Source organism: Sinohyriopsis cumingii, chromosome 2 (assembly GCF_028554795.1).
Source record: "Sinohyriopsis cumingii isolate HCF-2022 chromosome 2, ASM2855479v2, whole genome shotgun sequence".
Lineage (NCBI taxonomy): Eukaryota > Metazoa > Mollusca > Bivalvia > Unionida > Unionidae > Sinohyriopsis > Sinohyriopsis cumingii.
The window spans coordinates 117,724,721-117,745,415 of NC_142962.1; the positions used below are offsets into that span (position 1 = coordinate 117,724,721).

The window sequence follows — 20,695 nt, forward strand, 5'->3', positions numbered from 1 at the left end:
AACTTTGTGACTTTCACCAAGTAAAATCTGTCTTCAAGGCATAATGTCTTCTCAAGCAGAATTTAAGAATGATTCCAAAATATTAATTGATAATAACATTAATCTGTTTTTGTATTAGCTTATTACCAGTACTTTGTTATGAAAAAGTTTTTTCATTTTTTATTATTATTCCGTCACAGTAAGTAGGTAGGTGGGTGGATGGGTAGGTAGTTTTTAAAAAATATGTCAACACAATACTGTCTATAAAGTGACAATTAAAAGTCAGATTTTAAAATCAGAGTTGAAATAGAAACATAACAGATTGCAAAACAAACCTGTAATTACAAAAGGGGTCAGGATCACTGTAGTATGAATTTATTTTCTCCATGATATTGTATACAGTTACAATGGGTGACTATTAAAATTTGTGGTGAGCTATATATAATCTTTGAGTAGAATCTGGTTCCTTCAGATTTTCTGTGATATATCACAGTAATATACATAAATGAAATGTAGAATGTGATCGGAAATTAAGATACATACTTTTTTGAAGTGAAGATTTTACTTATGTGCTTCCTTTTGATTTTTCATTGGTGTCTTGTCATTGCATACAAACAGTTCTAACAACTTGTTTCTGTGACCAGTTTAAGTTTTTATTATGAAGTAATCATGCATGAAACATCTTCAACACATGACTGAAGTAATGGCCTGTATAAACAGGGTTCGCATGGTACCTTGAAAAGTACTTGAATTTTTATTCATCTTTGAAAAGTCGTTGAAAATCATTTTTACCTTGAAAAGTCCTTGAAAATAAGCCTCATTCCTTGAAAAATCTAAAATTAATCAACAAACAAATGTACGAAAGTTTTTTCATATCATTACATCATGTAATTGAAATAAAAACTGGTTGCTATTGGGTGTTTACAACACTTGACCGAATCAGATATTTATAATTACGCACAGACTGGATTATAGAGAGCATTAAAAAGTACGTAAATCTTTTCCAACAGTCATTCTTCTTCGTCGATTTATTTTTTGTGGCAGCAGTACATCTTTGTACTTTAAATCATGGTGAATTAGCTGTTCATACTCTCAAAACAAAAGATAATGAACAGTGAACAAAAAAGATCACAATTTGTTCTTATTGTACATCCATGTTTCTGATTTTCCGCATACAATCTAAAATTCGAAAGTCTGCTGGAAGTCTATTATATTACTGACTTTTTCAGCATCGCAACCAAACTTTGGGTGTAAATTACAGCCATATGCCTGTTACCAGAAAGGCTGCTTTCTTCACAATGTACTTACACCTACGTGCAAGTGTGCCTCTAATAGTTCGATGAGCGATCACGCAACAGCAAAATTAAAAAGCTTGACACTGCAACTGGCAGCGAATGATTTTAAGATGCTGCATGAATTCATCATATCATGCATTAAAGTTATTCCAGAAATTGATTTTGTCTGCCACTTACAACTTCAGGTACGCATTAATTATGCAACTTGCTTTATACGAGGGCGTTCAAAATATTTTTGTGAAGTATGTTGGAGAGCAAAGGTGGGCTTCAGCAATTTCTGGAAACTCTGATTGCTACAGAATATTCAGGAGGCTCCATTCACACCTGCCAAAGGATAAACACATATGTGGCATTGAGAGTATAAAAGATTTATCTGGGTAATTTTCTGCAAGAGCTTACCCATTTCACTTGGAGCAAAATGCCTGGGAAGTGTGTGTTCAACCCATATTGGTGTCAAAAACAAGAATACAAGAGAAACTGCACAAGCAGTCAGAAATGGAAACTATCAAAAAGGAAATTGCTGACCATGTTAAAGAACTTAGTACTTAAGAAGGCAGTGGTTGTAGTGTGGTCATGTGTGCAAAGTATATATTTGAGTGTAGAATTTAAAGAAAAGATTGTGACTATTTTACTTTGTCTATTTTTATCCTTCCATTGTAGTTTTTTTGTTGTTGATGATTTGTGAATTTGTTTTTCTTAAAATAAAGTTGTTATTTTCCTAAGATTTTGTTTTTTTATTCCCTACTATAAAGTCTCAAGCATATTCCACAATTATTAGGAAGCCTCTTGTCAGAAAATGACAACATTCTCACTAATCCTTTAAATGGCCATTGATAAATATACCTAAAGTACACTGGGCATTGGGGTCATTGAAAAAATTAGAGTCCTGAAAAGTCCTTGAATTTTGTCATACCAAAGGTGTATGAACCCTGTATAGATGAAACATTTTTCATGACATATAGCAAATAAATAAACAAATTAAACATGTTCTATTTCATGGTTTTAACATGAGGTTTATAGCAGTGTATTGTGTTTCCGTATACATGTAAGTATATCTCCATTAATTACAATAATAAATGAACATACGTGGCACTCTCTTTATGTTTATATTGCTGGAAAGAATGATTTAATCATGTAGTTTCTGATGTAATTTTTACCATGTTCTGTACTGAAGTATGTAAATTTTGAAATGGACAGATACTGCTCTATCTATCTATCTATCTATCTATCTGTCTGTCTGTCTGTCTGTCTGTCTGTCTCCTACCTCAATTATACACCTCACACAACATTCAGGAGAGTAGGAACATTGTTTCCTGTTAGCTCTTGAATTTCATTGAACAGATCAGGAAAAAACATTAATATGTACCGAAACATTAGACAGGTTATAACTAAATGCAAAATGCCTTGTGATTTTAGCATGAAAAATATTCTGAATCTTGCATTAAAATATTGATAATTCATAACATAAGATACATCATAATGAAGTAATGACTGTCCAGACAAAAATATTACTTTCTTCATAATTAAGATGAATCTCTGTGATGAATCGACTTTTCTCAGATTCATAAGGCATTATTATATTTATGATGATTGAAAACAGAATAATAACAAATTATCCATCTAGACTAGATAAATCTAAGTTAAACGTTTTTCATTTTGAAAGACTGATTATATATTCTTTGAAGTGTCATCTTATAGTGAGCTGATAATAATTGAAGAGGAACTTAAGAATTCAGTCATTTTATTTGTTGCTCTCCTGAAAAATTAAAAATTACATTTTTATTCCTTACTATTGTCCAGTTAAAACAGAATTATTGTTTTTGGTCCAAAGATGTCTATGACATATCATTTCTCTATAAGTTACTTTTTTAAAAAGATGCTTTAATGTTAAAGTTTACATTTTTAGCTTTTCTGGTCTTAAGATACCCTTGGTAACAATCATGTATGGAGAAGAAAAAAAGGATCCAAGAATGGGGAGGACTTTTTAAAAAAACACACACATGGTGGTCAATATTAAATTCAATATTAAATTCATATGGTGGTCAATAATAAATTCATATGGTGGTCAATATTAAATTCATATGGAGGTCAATATTAAATTCATATGGTGGTCAGTATTAAATTCATATGGTGGTCAATATTAAATTCATATGGCAGTCAATATTAAATTCATATGGTTGTCAATATTAAATTCATATGGTGGTCAGTATTAATGGTCAGTATTAAATTCATATGGTGGTCAATATTAAATTCATATGGCAGTCAATATTAAATTCATATGGTGGTCAGTATTAAATTCATATGGTGGTCAGTATTAAATTCATATGGTGGTCAGTATTAAATTCATATATGGTGGTCAGTATTAAATTCATATGGTGGTCAATATTAAATTCATATAGTGGTCAGTATCAAATTCATATGGTGGTCAGTATTAAATTCATATGGTGGTCAATATTAAATTCATATAGTGGTCAATATCAAATTCATATGGTGGTCAGTATTAAATTCATATGGTGGTCAATATTAAATTCATATTGTGGTCAGTAGTAAATTCATATGGTGGTCAGTATTAAATTCATATCGTGGTCAATATTAAATTCATATTGATCTGACATAAAGACACTACTATGTATACACACAAGTCCATCTGCAAACCCAGATCAGCCGGCACATAATGTTTATTTAGAGTGTCATCGATGGATTTCTGAAAAAAACGATCATGAGTAACACATTTAAACTTGTCAGCGAGATACAGAAATATCCTTTTGTACTCCCATTGTCTTTAGAGTAGTGCCAGTAAAACACCTTTTCTCAGTGATTTCTTTCACATGGCATTATCATACACAGGTTGAGATGCTTAATCTGCCCAGGTTTACCTTGATTTGATCAATATTTATACTCACTGTTACAACTCTATGGTCCTAAACTAAGTAATAGAAAAGAGTGAAAACCACCAAGTTTTGTAAAATTCAACAAATAATTTATTTCCCTTGAATACAAAGTGAAAATTTGAAAAGAATTTAAGTTTTGGAGTTAAATCCCAAATATTCTTAACATTTTTATCACAAGTTCAAAGGTATAAAATTCCAACTGAATTCCAATAGTATTCCGAATAAATTCCAATAGTGAATGTGTTGAGGTACCTGTAGTTTCAAACATGGTAATGTTCCAATAGCTGGGATTGTAGCAATGTGCTAAGAGTTTTCTGTACACAATTTCGACTTCTGTTAATTTGGCATTATTGTGATTTCATGTGAATGTTTCTTTTAATTTAATTTTTTTTTGTGAAAGACTGAAAAATCTTTAGCAGATTTTAATTGAACTAGAAAATAACCAGTTGTGAAGGCACCAAGGACTTGCCGCGATTCCATCTCAGCCAGTAGATATTTTTTGGATCAGTGGATTAACATTTTTTGAGAACACCAGAATTTTAAATGGATGGAATTTTCAACTTAGTTTCTTCTGACAGTTCAGTTAAGCCAAGATTTCTGAGCTTCATTGTCTTGGCATTGTTAGGATTGTTAAATACTTTAATCTTTTCTGTAGCAACATTGTTAAAGAATTTTAAAAATATCATGCTTCTTTGCAATCTGTAATTTAGAACCAAGTAGAGTTTGTACAAAACTGATTTGTAATATTGATACATTGGTCTTGAATATTGTGGAGATTTTTCTTTTAAACAAAACTATTTACAGTATTCCTCCATTTTATTTAGCGAGTTGAATTAGGAACTTGAAAACAGCCTGATTTTTTGCTAATACTGAAAAAAAAACTTAATTTTCTGTACTACTGGTGTAAATGTTGTTAAAATACTAGATAACGGCACACAACACTTGTGTGAGGGTTGTGTGATTGGGGTGGGGTGCTCCCAGTATTTTATTTAAATTATTATAGAAGTCCCACCCACCCTTTAATAGCCTATTGCATCATTTGATTAGTAGTGTGTGATAGCTTTCCACCTGTCCTTGTATTCTACTCATCTGTGTATCTTCTCCTATTCCTCCCAATTCCTTCTCTTCCTCCCGACTTTCTCCAAATTTCTTCTCCTCCTTGTCTTCTATACTACTTCTCCTTCTCCACTTTCTCCTTCTCGACTCCTTTTCCTCCTCCTTCACCTTCTATACAACTTCTCTCCATCATCTAGTCTTTGGTTGACTCTGACTGCACTGCTAGTCTCACTTTGGCCTCCCCTCTTAGAAACTCTGGGCTCAACTGAACTGGAAGTTCTGTTCCCTAAAAAACTTCCTGTGAAAACACAAGGATGGTACAACATTTTCATTAGCCCTCTCATCTCACACTACACTCAGCCTATCACCAGATAACGGCTATTAAATTTCTTTGGTCACGCATTCATTCACATCGAAATACTCATATGTCCTTGTATGGTAAAACAACATCATAATAAAAGCACAGTATAAATTACTTCTCATACATACATCATTAAATTACTTCACATCAGTACATATTCCTAATCCCATTATACCAAACAATATCAAAACAATCAGATGCATTTCTTTACATTACAACTCATACAAAGTACACAAATATTCAAATATCCATGCTCTGATATATCCTTACATCCATATTAACTTATCTTACACACTTGAACCATTTTCCAAATTCATAATTTATGCATGTAGGCACTACTGTCAGTTTTAAGGTTCTTTTTCATTCTATTTATAATGTGTGTATCTATTTATAATGTGTGTATCTATTTATAATGTGTATGTGTTTGGGATTTTTAATGTAGCTTTAAAAAAAAAATTCAGTCATATCCCTACATTAGCATTTTATCAGTTTTATGTATATGCTGACCAATCAAAATTGCCCACACTGTAGGCATATTTGCATAGCAATGGCCAAATGAATATACCTTTTGTCTGCCAAGACTTTGATCAGTGTAGACTCTTACTTTAGTGACTAATGCTGTCCTTCACACAGTTTTAACCTTAGTGACTAATGCTATCCTTCACAGTTTTAACCATGGTGACTAGTACTGTCCTTCACACAATTTTAACCTTAGTGACTAATTTCTTTCACACAATTTTAACCTTAGTGACTAATGCTGTCTTTCACACAATATTAACCTAGTGACTAATGAGTTCTTTCAAGCAATTTTTACCTTAGTGACTAATGATTTCTTTCGCGCACTTTTAACCTTAGTGACTAATGCTGTCTTTCACACAATTTTAACCTTACTTAATAAGTGACTAATGCTGTTTTTCACACAATTTTAACATTAGTGACTAATGCTGTCCTTCACACAATTTTTACCTTAGTGACTAATGTTGTCTTTCACAGTTTTAACCTTAGTGACTAATGCTGTCCTTCACACAGTTTTAATGAACATGAAATGTTATTGAAGTTACCAAGGAATTGTTTTGTAAAAAAAACTGTGTGTGATACAAACACTGATTACTAAACAGTTCTCTATGTTTGTAACTGGGATTGATGTTTTTTCTCACTTATAAGTCAAATCAAACTACAACCAACAAAGATCCTGATATGCCCCAGCATAATGCGCCATCAGATCAGGGTCTTTGTTGTTTCTTCTACTGATTACTTAAAACAAACTGCACAGACCCAGAGCTATCAGTGCATTATGCACCAACAGATCTGGGTATTTGTAATTTGCAGTTGGACTCAAATCATATGCAAGTACATATGGTAGATATTGGTAATTTCTGGTCATTTATTTTGCCATGTTAACTAAGGACATAGTACCAAAGAGTGAACATTTGGACAGAGGATTTTGCTTTATCAATGTTTAGTTTCTAATTTTACATTAAAACCAGTCACTGTTTGGCCACAATACTCTTTCACTTTAAGGCCCCTCATTGTGCCATGGTTCCTGTTAAAAGTTGGGTATGGTCATGAATCCCATTTTGTTCAATGATAGTTGTAAAGTTGTATATATCATTGTACTTCATTTTACGATGGTATACTCTTTGTCTTCCATGGACAGGATTATAATGAGCAAGTAATGTCTCATGTACTTCATTTTAAGGTGGTGCACTCTACAGGTTGCATCGATAGCATTATAAAGAGTACTGCCTCATTTACTTTATTTTACTGTTTTGTACTCTGGTGTCCATGGACAGCATTATAATGAGGGAGTACTGTACCATGCACTTCATTATTAGGTAGTATACTATATGGTGTCCTTTGGCAGCATTATAATGAGGGAGTACTGTATCATGCACTTCATTTTAAGGTGGTGTATGCTACAGTTTGCATCGATAGCATTATAATGAGTACTCATTTGCTTTATTTTAATCTGTGGTATTTTTTAAAATTATTGTGTCCATGGCCAGCGTTATAATGAGGGGGTACTGTATCATGTATTTCATTTTAAAGTAGTGTACTCTATGGTTTGCATAAACAGCATTATAATGAGGGAGTCTTGTCTGAGGGATTAGGATTAATGTTATTTATCATCAATGACTTCTGAAATGCACCTCTCTAAGCCTTAGCTAGTAGCCTCAACTTCAGCAGTTGGGCAGTTAGATTTGTATAATGTTATTAGAGTGTCATCACCGTCCATTTGTTGATCTATGTCAATTGAGAGTAGCTGAGTATAGAATGAAGAGTACAGGCCAATTACAGAGCCCTGTGGACAATCAAATCATAGGTCAACAGGAGTGGAATATTTTCCATTTACAGACATAATTTGTGTCCTGTTGACTAAGTAGGACTAGTAAGGTTGTATCATGAATGCCAAATGTTGAAGTAATAAGGTAAAACTATCCTTAACAATTTTTACATTTTTGCCTATTTGTAATTAGTCGAAATTTTACTTTCGTGGCATTATCAGATTTGCTAAAATTTAATGATATTTATGATATACTGTAAACAGCAAATTGATTATGATCATTTTTTTCTGTCAGGAGGAAGGTGGAGGTAGTAGTGTTGCCATGGAGATGTGGATAAGTATGCTGTGTAACCACAGCAGCTCAGAAAGGTGCCCTGATATTCAGCTGGCATGTGCTGCAGTTATCCGTCAGAATGCTAGAATCCTTCTGTATAATCCAGCCCAGTGTCTAGGTATCAGTGAAGTAATTTTTTACATAAATAATAATAATAATAATAACGTGTTTCAGGAATCTATTTCATACTTTTATATTGAAGCTGTGCATATAAATTTCACACTTTAAATTTAGCAAAATATCTAGGGCTTTCAGATGAAATTCATGATTTACCATGGAATTTTTGCCATGTAACAGTACAAAATATCAAATTTGTATATATGTGATAAATAGAATTTTGAAGTTGTGCCTGTTTCATATAAAATATATGAAACATTTGTTACATAATGACTATATTTGCTTGCCAGGGATAAATATTTTAACTTTATAATTATATATACAGTACATGCTTTATTTACTCAAAAATAAAATTATAGTAATTAGATTAGTCAGTAAGAACACAGCACCGATCATAACTATATCACATGACTATATCACATGACTAAATCACATGATCACGCTATTCACAAATCAGTGGGAAGAAAATGGTGGACAGCATCAGCTTCAGAACTTCAAAGGAAAATATTTACTTGATAATTTATTTAATTTATTTTTTCTATAAATATCAGTGGAGGCAATCTGGTAAAAAAAAAAAATCCTTCAACTTCATTAAACAGTAACTCAATATAAGTTTGTTCTGCATTGTAATCAGATCAGTTTGTTACATAAATAATTGCCAGTACAGCCATGCCAGAGGAGTGTTAAATTGGCAAGTCATGGCAATTCATATATGATCCAGTGAATAACTAATGCCATTTAATGTGGTAATACAGTCATGACTTGTTTATTTACTGGGTTGTATAGATTTGTCTTGGGGTGTAACAGTGTCATGAATGGTTCTAGTATTCTGTACACCCTGCTAAACAGTTATATAAATTTGGCTCATGATGTACAGGGTCATAGCTGGTTTTATGCTCTATACACCCTGCTGAATGAACAGTTTTATAGATTTGTTTAGGGATGTACAGTTTAACGAATGGTCCTAATATTATGTACACCCTGTTGGATGGGAAACAGTTATACAGATATGACTTGTGGCGTTTCAGGGTTATGGTTGGTTCTGGTTTGTATACCCTGATGAATAAACAGCCATATTGATTTGACTAAAGGTCAACATGGTCATCAGGTTCTGATCTGTATACCCTGAACATTTGCACAGATTGGACTCGGGATATGCAGGAGCCTGCATTTGTATGCATTCTGTTAGTGTTGTTGTGTGTCGCTGCTCTTTTCTGCCAGCAGTACACAGTCATATCGGAGTAAGAGATGGATTATTCGTGGCAGGGGCATCCATTTCTTATGGGTATATTCCTAGCTTTTTTGGTCCCTGGTCCTGTCTCTTCAAATAAATGAACTAATGTTTTCATTATTACTGTATTTCTCATGTTCTTTTAGTACACAACTTCTCTAAAGTGGATTGGTGACATATGTTCTTGCACAATGTTCACTTTGCAGTATGCAAAAGTTCTTTTAAAAGGTAAATTATGGTTAATTTCCTCTCAGATTTTAACTCCATTAAGAAGGTGAATATGCATGGAAATGTCCGCTGTGCATGGAAGATTTTTTTACGCCAGTTTTGTCTTAGAGACCCTTTGGTAAGTACTGAATTCTTTTCAAAGAAAGAAAATCTTTATAGCAGACATTAACTTGAGAATGATATACACTGCCCACCCCCCTTTAAAGTGCCTCATTAGGATGAAATAGGGACCCATGATAACTCATTGGTAGAACATCAGATTCATTGTCCAAGGTGTTGTGGGTTCTGTACCAGGCCAGGTCAGCCTGCGTTGTCTGCCTTGGTTTGTCTTTGGGAAAGACACCTGGCTGCCATTTCCTTGACATTATAAAGCTGAATAATGTTCTGAAAATGACTTAAAAAATATATAGTATAATGAGGTCATTTATGTATCACAGATATTTTAATGGATCCTAGTTTTTGGTATGAAAGTGGTTTTTATAATCAAAGGACGTCAGGTGTCATCACTGGCCTCTGTTCTGAGTTGCCCTCTATAGACAGGTTCAACTTTCAAAATCAGTTTTTGAACCAATACACCACTCCCTTGATAACTCGCATCCCAATAACTTGTGAACCTACTTATAAAAAGGGGTCAGGCATGGGCCTCATTTTTTAAAAACCAGAAAACAAAAAAATATTAGCCCTATCTGTTGAACTTTATGAAAATTGCGACCAAAGTTGGTAGTTGAAACATTGATGTATCACTCATTTTATCATGAAATTTTGATCAATGAAAATGTCACTGATGCCTGGTGGAGGCATTACTACTTTAATAAATAATTAATAATGAAAATAATTTATGAAGCGAAATTTGTCTTTTAGTTCTATGATTTAGTTTGGATTAAGCGTAATCATCATAAATGCAATGTGCACTCTTGTATTCAATTGTATAATACGTCAATCGATCGTAACAGCTATGTCCACAAGCGTTTTGCTGAGAACTTAAGTGCTGTGTTTTGATATCTGACTTACAGAACTATTTGTTATATGGTTGTACTGAAATAATTGCATCTTTTGTGTCAAATAACGGAGGTTGAATAAAAGAAAAGTTAAAAGGCATGCAAATCCCACATGCATACGATCTAACGAGTAGTGACCCCAGTTGTAAATTGGTTGAACTCGTTCCATTTGATCAATTGAACACAGTTATAAATATTATTTTGTACTTAATATAATAAAACTACCTACTCATTCATAAATGTGATCAAAGATAGCAAGGCAACGAAGTGAAATGAATGCTTTGTTAAATAAAGAGCTTTGTATCACAGATGGGATCATTGTGGAGAAGCAAGGTTCAGAGAATTCCTGAATTGACACTCAGGGATGAGGAGAAGTATCACTGATATTTGCAATGAAACCACAGCATCAATATTTTACTAATTGAGAAATACAAAAATTTAGTTTTGATAAAATAACTGTCTTTAGTTTTCGGTAGAAGGAATCTTGTTTTGTGGTGTATCAGCAGTTAGTCTGGCCCCTATTTTGTAGACTCCTTGCTTTGTAATTCATAGCCATATATAAAGCATGAAACCTGACTAAACAACAACAAAAAGTAGTGTTGTAATAAACAAATGTTCTTGCATATATGTGAATGTTGTTTGAAATTGGTTGGAATAATGTTAACGATCTTGGGCATCTTGAATTTTTTGAAACATTTATATGGAGTAACAAACAACTTCATTAGAAAATGCCCTTTTTTGACAAGATTCTCGATGTGATTATAAAATGAGTTACAACCCTTAAACAGTACATTTACACACCACCCCAACCCCTGTCCCATGGTTTTATCAATGCCCAGCAGTGATGGGATCACTTATTATCTGGAGGCCTGTCAGTAACTTGTGCCTTCATTTATAATGTGAATATATTTTTGGACCCCATTATCAATGGAGAGGTGCAGACCTGCCTACCCTCACGATTTTGGCGTGAATTTCACTACTCAGGATAGTGATTCACGGATTCACACTGCATGCACAAAAAAATATTCCAGAATTCTCTGTTGGCTTAAATCATGAATAATTTTTTTATATCCCGTTTAGTCAAAATAGCAGCAGTGGTCACTGATACCCATAACAGTAGTGTATTGCTAGTCACAATGTTAGTAAAACTATATCAAATTGCTACAGTTTGCCCTGTAGCAAGCATTGTGACATATATAATCTATATTTAGAACAGAAGTTTTACAAATACTCGTGAAGAAAGTGAGACCCCAACTGATTTTTTTTAATGGCACATGTACATTCTTGTAGCAAATGAAGTTTTTCTTTGAAACAAACATCAAAATGAAGACAGCTTTTCTGAGTGGAGGATTTTTTCAGATATTGAAAGATTAGCATTAATCATAATTTGCTCAAGTTCATATTTTTCTGTGCATGTGCCGACCACCACTAGTCGTTGATCGTTCTACGTTTCATCTTTTGGATTAATACCATTTTGTAATTAAGCTACACAACAGTTAAAATGTTTTCACCTCCATGAAAAAAGATATGTATTCCACAAAAAGTGAAATATAGATAGGAGTACATAAAAAATTGGCCTTGCATTCAGCCATCAAACATCGATGTACATAATGCTTTTTGTACAGTTGTATGCCATGAATTTTAGAACCGGGAATGTGCACAGAGGCTTGTATTGTTACAATTTACCTGTCATGCATGTACTACATAATAATATTATATGTTACATGTATGACACATAAACTGTAAGCAACATTATGAGCCCCTGTGGGCATGTAACAGAACAATCTGAAAAGGCACACAGCTTGCAAAATGCACATAGATATTGGAAAAATGAAAAGCACCCAGCTGATTTGAGCTCTGGAATACTTGAAGCTACCCACTCAAGTCCTGCAAGCCATCAGTGCTGCAGCATTGTTTGTGAGTTTTCTTGTTGAACATAACTTGCCTTTCTCAGTTGGAGATCAGTGACAGTGAAAGAGTGTTCCCTGTTGAAAGGAAAAAATAAGACAAACTTTAGTGCCTGCTTAAGTGCTGAAAATTTGCAACAATTTTAGTCACAAAGATTAAACAGCAGGCCTGAACTGTTTTGAAAACAAATTTACGATAGCCCAATTGAGAAAGTGCAATTCTGCCACAGCATCATATCATGACAAATAGCGTGAAGTGTGTATGTCAGTAAATTTGGCTGCAAATAAATTTGTACTTGTAATCGTGTAAATAATATGCTTTAGTTCTATTTTGCGATTTTCATCTAATGCAGTATTGACCAACAAAGTAGATGGAGCTAGTGTCATGGTAAAATTTTTCACTAATTGTGTTCAGAATTCACTAATTTGTATCCCTCTTTTCACTAATTGCAAGTCTGGAGGGTTGGCAGCTCTGGAGGTGTACCATACATTGAATACAATCACATAAATTAGTTTTTGAACCAATACCAGACACATAAATTAAATCATCGCTGACATAAAATAATCACTAATCTTAGTTTGTTTTGTGGACCTAGACAAAAGACCTATTTTTCTATTGATCGAGAGCTTACATGTGAGTCTCTGCCATCAAAGTGTTAATGACTTTGATTTACTTTTAGAAGTTTCCAAGTGTTTCTCTTCAAGAAGCTCAGTATGCTTTTAAATATTTCTGTAAATAGTAGTAAGCATTTTGCAGCACATCAGCACAGTAATCTTTTTTTTTATAGGCCAGTTGAATTTCACAGTGTGGCAGATCCTGGTTGACCTTCTACAGGAAGATGACCTTGAGGTCAAGGCCATGGCATCAGATGTCCTGCTTTCCCTAGATACCTCAGTAACTGGTAAAGGATCTATATGAAACTGAATTTGTCCTCATAAAAGCTAATACAAACCAAAAAGGATGAATTTAGATACAGACAATTCAATTATGTCTAAGATTTCATGGTGTGGAAATATATATATTTTTAAAGCCTGATATCAGTTTTATTATTTAAATAAAGTAACAGTGTGAGGAACACTTGAAACAATGAAGCAAAAGATAATCTTTCCTTGATCATAGTGTTTTTACTACAGTATAAGCAACCACCTAAGGAACCACCTGGCTTAAAGACTTTTAATCTAAAGATCCCTTTTATACATAGATCAGTATATCTACCTGTGTATAAAGACCACATCGTAAGGATCACTCTTTCCCCAAGTTGACATTATAGACAAGGCAGACTGTGTAGATTTAGTACTTGCTGACTGGGACAGGATGATTACCAGTGTAGATTTAGTACTTGCTGAATGGGACAGGATGATTACTTGTGTAGATTTAGTACTTGCTGACTGGGACAGGATGGTTACTAGTGTAGATTTAGTACTTGCTGTCTGGGACAGGATGATTACTAGTGAAGATTTAATACTTGCTGTCTGGGACAGGATGATTACTAGTGAAGATTTAATACTTGCTGTCTGGGACAGGATGATTACTAGTGTAGATTTAATACTTGCTGACAGGGACAGGATGATTACTAGTGTAGATTTAATACTTGCTGTCTGGGACAGGATGATTACTAGTGTAGATTTAATACTTGCTGTCTGGGACAGGATGATTACTAGTGTAGATTTAATACTTGCTGTCTGGGACAGGATGATTACTAGTGTAGATTTAATACTTGCTGTCTGGGACAGGATGATTACTAGTGTAGATTTAATACTTGCTGACAGGGACAGGATGATTACTAGTGTAGATTTTAGCTACTTTTTATGAACATGCATCAGAAAAGGGTCTTATTTGTATGATATATGTGGACAAAACAGACCAAACTTATGTTTTAATTTCATCAGTACATTACCTGTTGGTATTCCATAGCTTGTTATTCTGGGATAGACTGTCCATCTTCTATATATTAAGAATTCATCCTCCCATGGATGAACCTCTGTAGAGAGTTATGGAAAGAATCCAGAATATAGCATGAAGCCAGTCTGCTGCCCAAGTTGACAGCACACGTACAGTTGTCTTCATATTTTCTTCGATGATTTTTACGCAAGTTTGCAAAAAGCACTCTGTGAAATGTGTGCCTTTGCAGGCATTTAAATCATGACTACTAATACAGATATATTTATTTTTCAGAGTTTATTACCATCAGTTTATAATTTAATTGTGAAAAATTAAGCTCACTTGAACTTTATCCAGGGCATTTGTTGTTAGTGATCTCAGCAAGACCCATCTGACTTTGGCCCCACCCCCTGGCATCGTGTATTTCTATTATACAGATAGTTTTTTATTCTGGTACTGGTATCTGCTCTTTTTATTGCCAAACATGAAACTTGTTCCTATACTTTCCTTTAGCTAGTGAACATACATTTTATGTATGTTGAGATAGCTTGCATATGGGATCACCCACCACCTTTCTAATTAAGAAATTATTATTTTTGTGCTTTGGTGGAGTTATTTTAGCAACGCTATGTCGGTATTACTACCTGATAAGGATTAGTACTTTTGCACATTATTTTAATGCATTAAAGTGAGTTAATTACACTCCCTCTTGCTTGTTTTATAAATTCAGGTGATTGTTTGGTGTTTTTTTTCTTCATTCAGTAAGAGCAATACTGTATTCATTAACGAGCATCTAGATTGGTGTTAATCAGGTCACACACCTCACCTTGCTCTATTTATAACCCTTCATTGTCAGTCGTTTGTCTGTACATAGTAATGTGATCGAAAGTGGTATAGTTAGAGGTCACATACCTCACCTTGCTCTATTTATAACCCTTCATTGTCAGTCGTTTGTCTGTATATAGTAATATGATCTAAAGTGGTATAGTTAGAGGTCACACACCTTACCTTGCTCTATTTATAACCCTTCATTGTCAGTCGTTTATCTGTACATAGTAATATGATCTAAAGTGGTCTAGTTAGAGGTCACACACCTCACCTTGCTCTATTTATAACCTTCATTGTCAGTCGTTTGTACATAGGTTTAGTAATATGATCTAAAGTGGTGTAGTTACAGGTCACATACCACGCGTCATTGGCTATATGTATTCAGTACACTACATGATGTGTATGTTCTCACCTTTTACAGTAGTATTGTAATCTGTAAGTGGTGTAGTTACAGGTCTCACTGCACTTAACAGTGATTTTATTCATACAGACAATGCTTGACATTGTAAGTACTCATACTCCTGGTATTGTTTATTTCAAAGCATGGGAAATATGAGCACAAGAAGGCCCCATGGGATCCCCCCACCACCTGCATTTTGTTCATATGCAGCAGACAGACAAAGGGACTACTTTGGGTCCCACAGAACTCAGAAAGGAATTTCTAGACCATTGCATTTGGTTTCAGTCTCTTTGGAAAGGTAGAAGGCCCAAGAACCAATGAGGTTCTAGGCCCCTCCCAAAGGATTAATAACCAGGGCAGAGAGCGAGGCACACATCCAGGAAGGATGATCAGTGAGCTCTCCAAGCCTGTAGGGCAGAGAGTGATACACATTCTCCATGCACTTTTCAAACCCAAAGAAAGGTGAGAGACGTCTGCACCCCCTCCCACTAACTGGTCAGCCTTCACTGGTCACCATTCATGAGAACCCAGTTGGTATCAAAAGACATCAGATCACCCACAAACACACATATACACCATAAGGGAGAAGCAATGCTCTCTGCAGGTCCTTAGCTTGGTTTTTTGAGAGGGTGAGTTGCCCCCCCCCCACAAAGGAAGAACAGCACCCTCCTAGAGCAGATTGCCCTGAGGCAATTTGCAGATCAAGCCTCCTTCATTCATCCTCCTACAGATCTAAGTCACCTGACCACATCAGTATGGTGAAAGAGATCAGGTCGAGAACCCCTCCTGTTGCCAGGCTATTTGTAAATCCATTTGGGGATTGGCAGTCACCACACAGGTATCTGATGGGAAAAGGGAATTAGATTGGCTTACCCCCTTTTCTGATAAACCCTCCAAATCCCTGCTGGATGTGGGATCATCCGTTTCAGGGAAGTGACTTATGCTTTCCTTAGTACTATCTTGGACTTTGGAATCCTGGCATCAAGGCAGGGTTGATGTTGCCAGTTGAAGCCTGACACCAGCCTCTTACATCTTGGAGACCAACAGGATGGAGACGATCAGGACTCTTCCCTAAAGCAGCCTAGGAAAGATGAAAGTTGTTGCCCTTCTCTGAAAGAGTGTCCAGCTAGAGACAATCCCGTCACTCTACAAGAGAAGTCTCAGGACCAGGGCTCACCATACCCACTGGTCTCTCGCACACAGACAGAACCCTACATCCAACAATGAGAGCAAGACAAAGGCATCCTGTCAGTCATGGTGCTAATACAGGAGTTTGATTTTGAGCAGGCTGGGATCATGCCTGCCTCCTCCTTCCAGTTGATTCACGCAGAGGTGGAAGAGGAGGTATGGTGCTTGACAGGGCAGTAAACAAGGTTAATCGGCTTATTCCACGAGAGCTGTCCAAAGACCTAAGGCACAGAATACCCAAAAATTCTCTCCAGCTTTGAGAAACTATCCAGGGCTACCTCCTGACCATACATCATTTCAGTGATTTTTGTTTATTAAAAAAAAAACTTACCATGTATAGTGTCTGTTATTGATATAATTCCACATTCACATATTCTTATATACGACTTAACAAGAAATTGAGATCCCAAGAAATGCCCACATCTTTATGATGATGGTATCATAACTTTTCAGGTTATGCTTTTATTCCCCCATTATCTTGGCATAAGCGTTTATTTATTTAAAAAGTCTTCACATTAGACATTCAGGATAAAACTGAAGAAAAAATGTGTTCTTATTGTTTATTGGTTGAAGCTCAACAGTTGTGCAAGTGGGACTGTGGTTTCCTAATTGAGCCATAATTACATCTGTTGTTGAATCTGGAGTAACATAAATATCTGAGCCAGTTTCTAAACTTGATCGATCAAACTATTCTGTATAGCTTGCATTAAACCCTTCTACATTGCTAATATCCGAATTGTCTACCTAAACTGGATGTGTCTCTTTAAACTGCAGAAAAACCCCTGTGTGCAAATTGACATACCATGTAACAAATGTATTTCAAAATGTTGACTAAACAGACCTCTCATTTGTTATAATATTCACAAATCTGTACATTTCTCTACTCTCAATCAACCAACATTCAGTTAACAATTGGTCATATGCACATATATGTGGCAGTTGTGTTTTGAGTAGTGCTGGACTAAGTGCATATATGTGGCAGTGGAGCACAAACAGGTGTTACTGAAGTGCATATAAGCAGTAGTAGGATTTAGGAGTTCTTTACAGGTGATGCATAGATGTGGCAGTGGTAGGTAAAAGGTTATGGTTTTCATAGGGAGCTGATTAGACAGTAGGGGCTCCACAGTCCATATGTTCAGAACTTGTATTCGCCCCAAACACCCCTGCTTGGCCCCTTAATTTTCCCACCCAGATTCTATCCTTAGAAAGCCAATGAATTTACTTTAAAATGTTTTGAATTTTTCCTAAAATTACTTGATTTGATCTGAGGGAATAGAAAAAAAGCAATACAAAATAAAATGCCACTTTAAATTCAGATTTTATTTTTGTTACACATTTTCCAAAACTGAATGAGATACTGTTGAATAGATCAGATAGATATTACAGGTAGTTATCAGATGAAGTGGCAAATCATTTAGTTATGGGTTTTCTTCTCTTCTATTCTTTGTCCAATTTATGCATTAATAAACAAAGTAACATGAAGAAAGTTCACTTTCCAGAATAAATAATCCCAGAAAACTGAGAGTCCTTGAAAAAGAGCTGCATGAGGCTGCATAAACCATGTTCATTTATGTTTCTTTCTCTTGCACATTTGAGTAGAGAGATATAAATAAGACAGATGACAAAATACATTTATGTGTAAACAAATCTTTCCTTCATTTAAATGATCAGTTACCCACTGAATATTTTTTAGATGTTTATTTTTGTGTTTGCAAATATAACCTAGACATTCAACTATGATTCGAGAAAATTCTCTGCTGAAAAATCATTTTTTTAAAGGATGGTGTTCATTGTGCACTTATTTGTATGTTTATATAATTTCTGCAGGTTCAGTTCAGCCATTCTATGCCTTGGATTTACTTATTGGTCATTTTGTCAGTTACCATGGAAACAGGAATATGACTGAATGTATGAAGACCTTATTTGAATGGATTGAAGATACTGGGGATGATGTACATGTTGGAGTGAGTATATTCCATAATTTAATTAATGTCAAGTATTGGAATATTTATTAAATATACCATGATCAGTTCTAGATAAAGGTCATCAATTCTGGATAAAGGTCATGATTCTGGTTTCTTGCTATGAAATTTTGTTATACACTTGTTAATGCTCACATGCAGTTCAGGATGCTTTCCTGGAAGGTTAATGAATATTTATGAATGTGTCGTCTAGAATCATAATTCTACCAGAAGGTTTCATTACCTTATTATCTGTTCCCAAATTTGTTTCCGCACAATAGCTCATGTTATTCACCATCAGCAAATACAAAACTTTGTGGATGATTTGCATTTGGGGTCAAAAGAAGCCTATCGATTTCAGGGTAAAATGGTCCAAAGTCATTGTCACTGTGATGTAAAAAAGAAAAATGATTTCCACACACTAACTTTAGTACTACAACACAGAAGTGGGCTCAACTTTGTGGATACCTTGCACTTAGAGTAAGGTAGTAGACTTATGACTGGAGGTCCAGTGGTTGAAGGTCACTGGCTCACTGGCTAAAAAATGAAAATAATTTGGGCTTCAAAGTTTCAGTTCTTACCTATGTAACATCACAAAAGCTTTTGGATGAATTATACTTAGGCCTTAAAGAAGAGAATTGATTTTGGAATTCATAATGTCCAAAGTAAAGGTCACTGCCTGAAGGAAAAAGAAAATGTTTTTTTTTCTTTAACTAATACCTTTAGTTCTAAACTACATACCTTGATCATAGTTTGTAGAGAGGGAGGTTGTCACAGGTGAGGGTTGCTGTAACTCAAAGAAAAATGGGTTTTCTAAAACAATGTTTGCTCTAGAGTATGTTCCTTGACCAAGCTTAGTGGACAATGTTTGCACTTAGAGTAATACAGAAACCTACCAGAATTGGTGATCTTACGTGAAAGGTAGCATTCATGGTGAATCTAATAAAAAAATAAAGGTTTCTGCACAGTAAATTTAGTTTAAGACCACATACCTTAACCAATGATACAGGTTGTTGAAACTCATCTGTCCATAATCTCCATCATCAACCATGCCCTACTAGTATCTTCATAGAGACTATTAAACAAACAGATGAGCAGTGTGCTGTTCATGGTACTCTTGTTATTGTATGTTTAAAATAAGGTTGACAAGTATTTCATGGAAACTTAAATGTATCCCTTTTTCCAATCAACAGTTGATGGGAGGATTTTTTTTTTTTTACCAGGTCTTTTATAGGTCTCGGTTACTTATATATAGTGCTTCAGAGAGTTATCCTGTTTTTTTAATATATATTTAAAAGTAGTTTCTAAGACACTGATGCGGAAGAAGTACATTGTAATTTTCATATTTTAAAGTTCCTCTGCCAAGCCAGTACAAAATGTCAAGGAGCAACAAAAGCTATTTCCAAACATCTAGTGTACATTGTACTGTAAGTGACTGATATTATGTGTGCCATGTGATTCGTATTCATAAATGTAAATTTGATATCCATTCAACACTTGCCATAAGTACTTGCCTTTAAGCTGAGTCTGGTGACATTGCATAATGCACCAGCAAATCTAAGTTTCTGCAGTTTATTTGGAGTAATCAGTAGAACAAACAAATAGACCCTGTTCTATCAGTGCATGACGCCACGGAAGACCAGGGTTTATGCTTGCAGTTGGACTTGATTTATGGAAGGATACAGACAGTATCAAACGTGTTACAAACGCATTACAGACAGTATATGCAGAACCATGCAGTTGAAAGCATCATTA

General features: G+C 34.8%; 1 protein-coding gene across 1 annotated transcript in view; it reads left to right on the top strand.

The window, feature by feature from the left end:
• Positions 1-20,695, top strand: part of LOC149805676 (tRNA (32-2'-O)-methyltransferase regulator THADA-like) — a 135,083-nt gene that overhangs the window by 108,289 nt on the left and 6,099 nt on the right. The window contains exons 37-39 of the mRNA XM_089950327.1: positions 8,162-8,318; positions 13,470-13,583; positions 18,807-18,943. Of these exons, the coding sequence (XP_089806453.1) occupies positions 8,162-8,318; positions 13,470-13,583; positions 18,807-18,943 (408 nt within the window). The remainder of the gene's footprint in view (positions 1-8,161; positions 8,319-13,469; positions 13,584-18,806; positions 18,944-20,695) is intronic.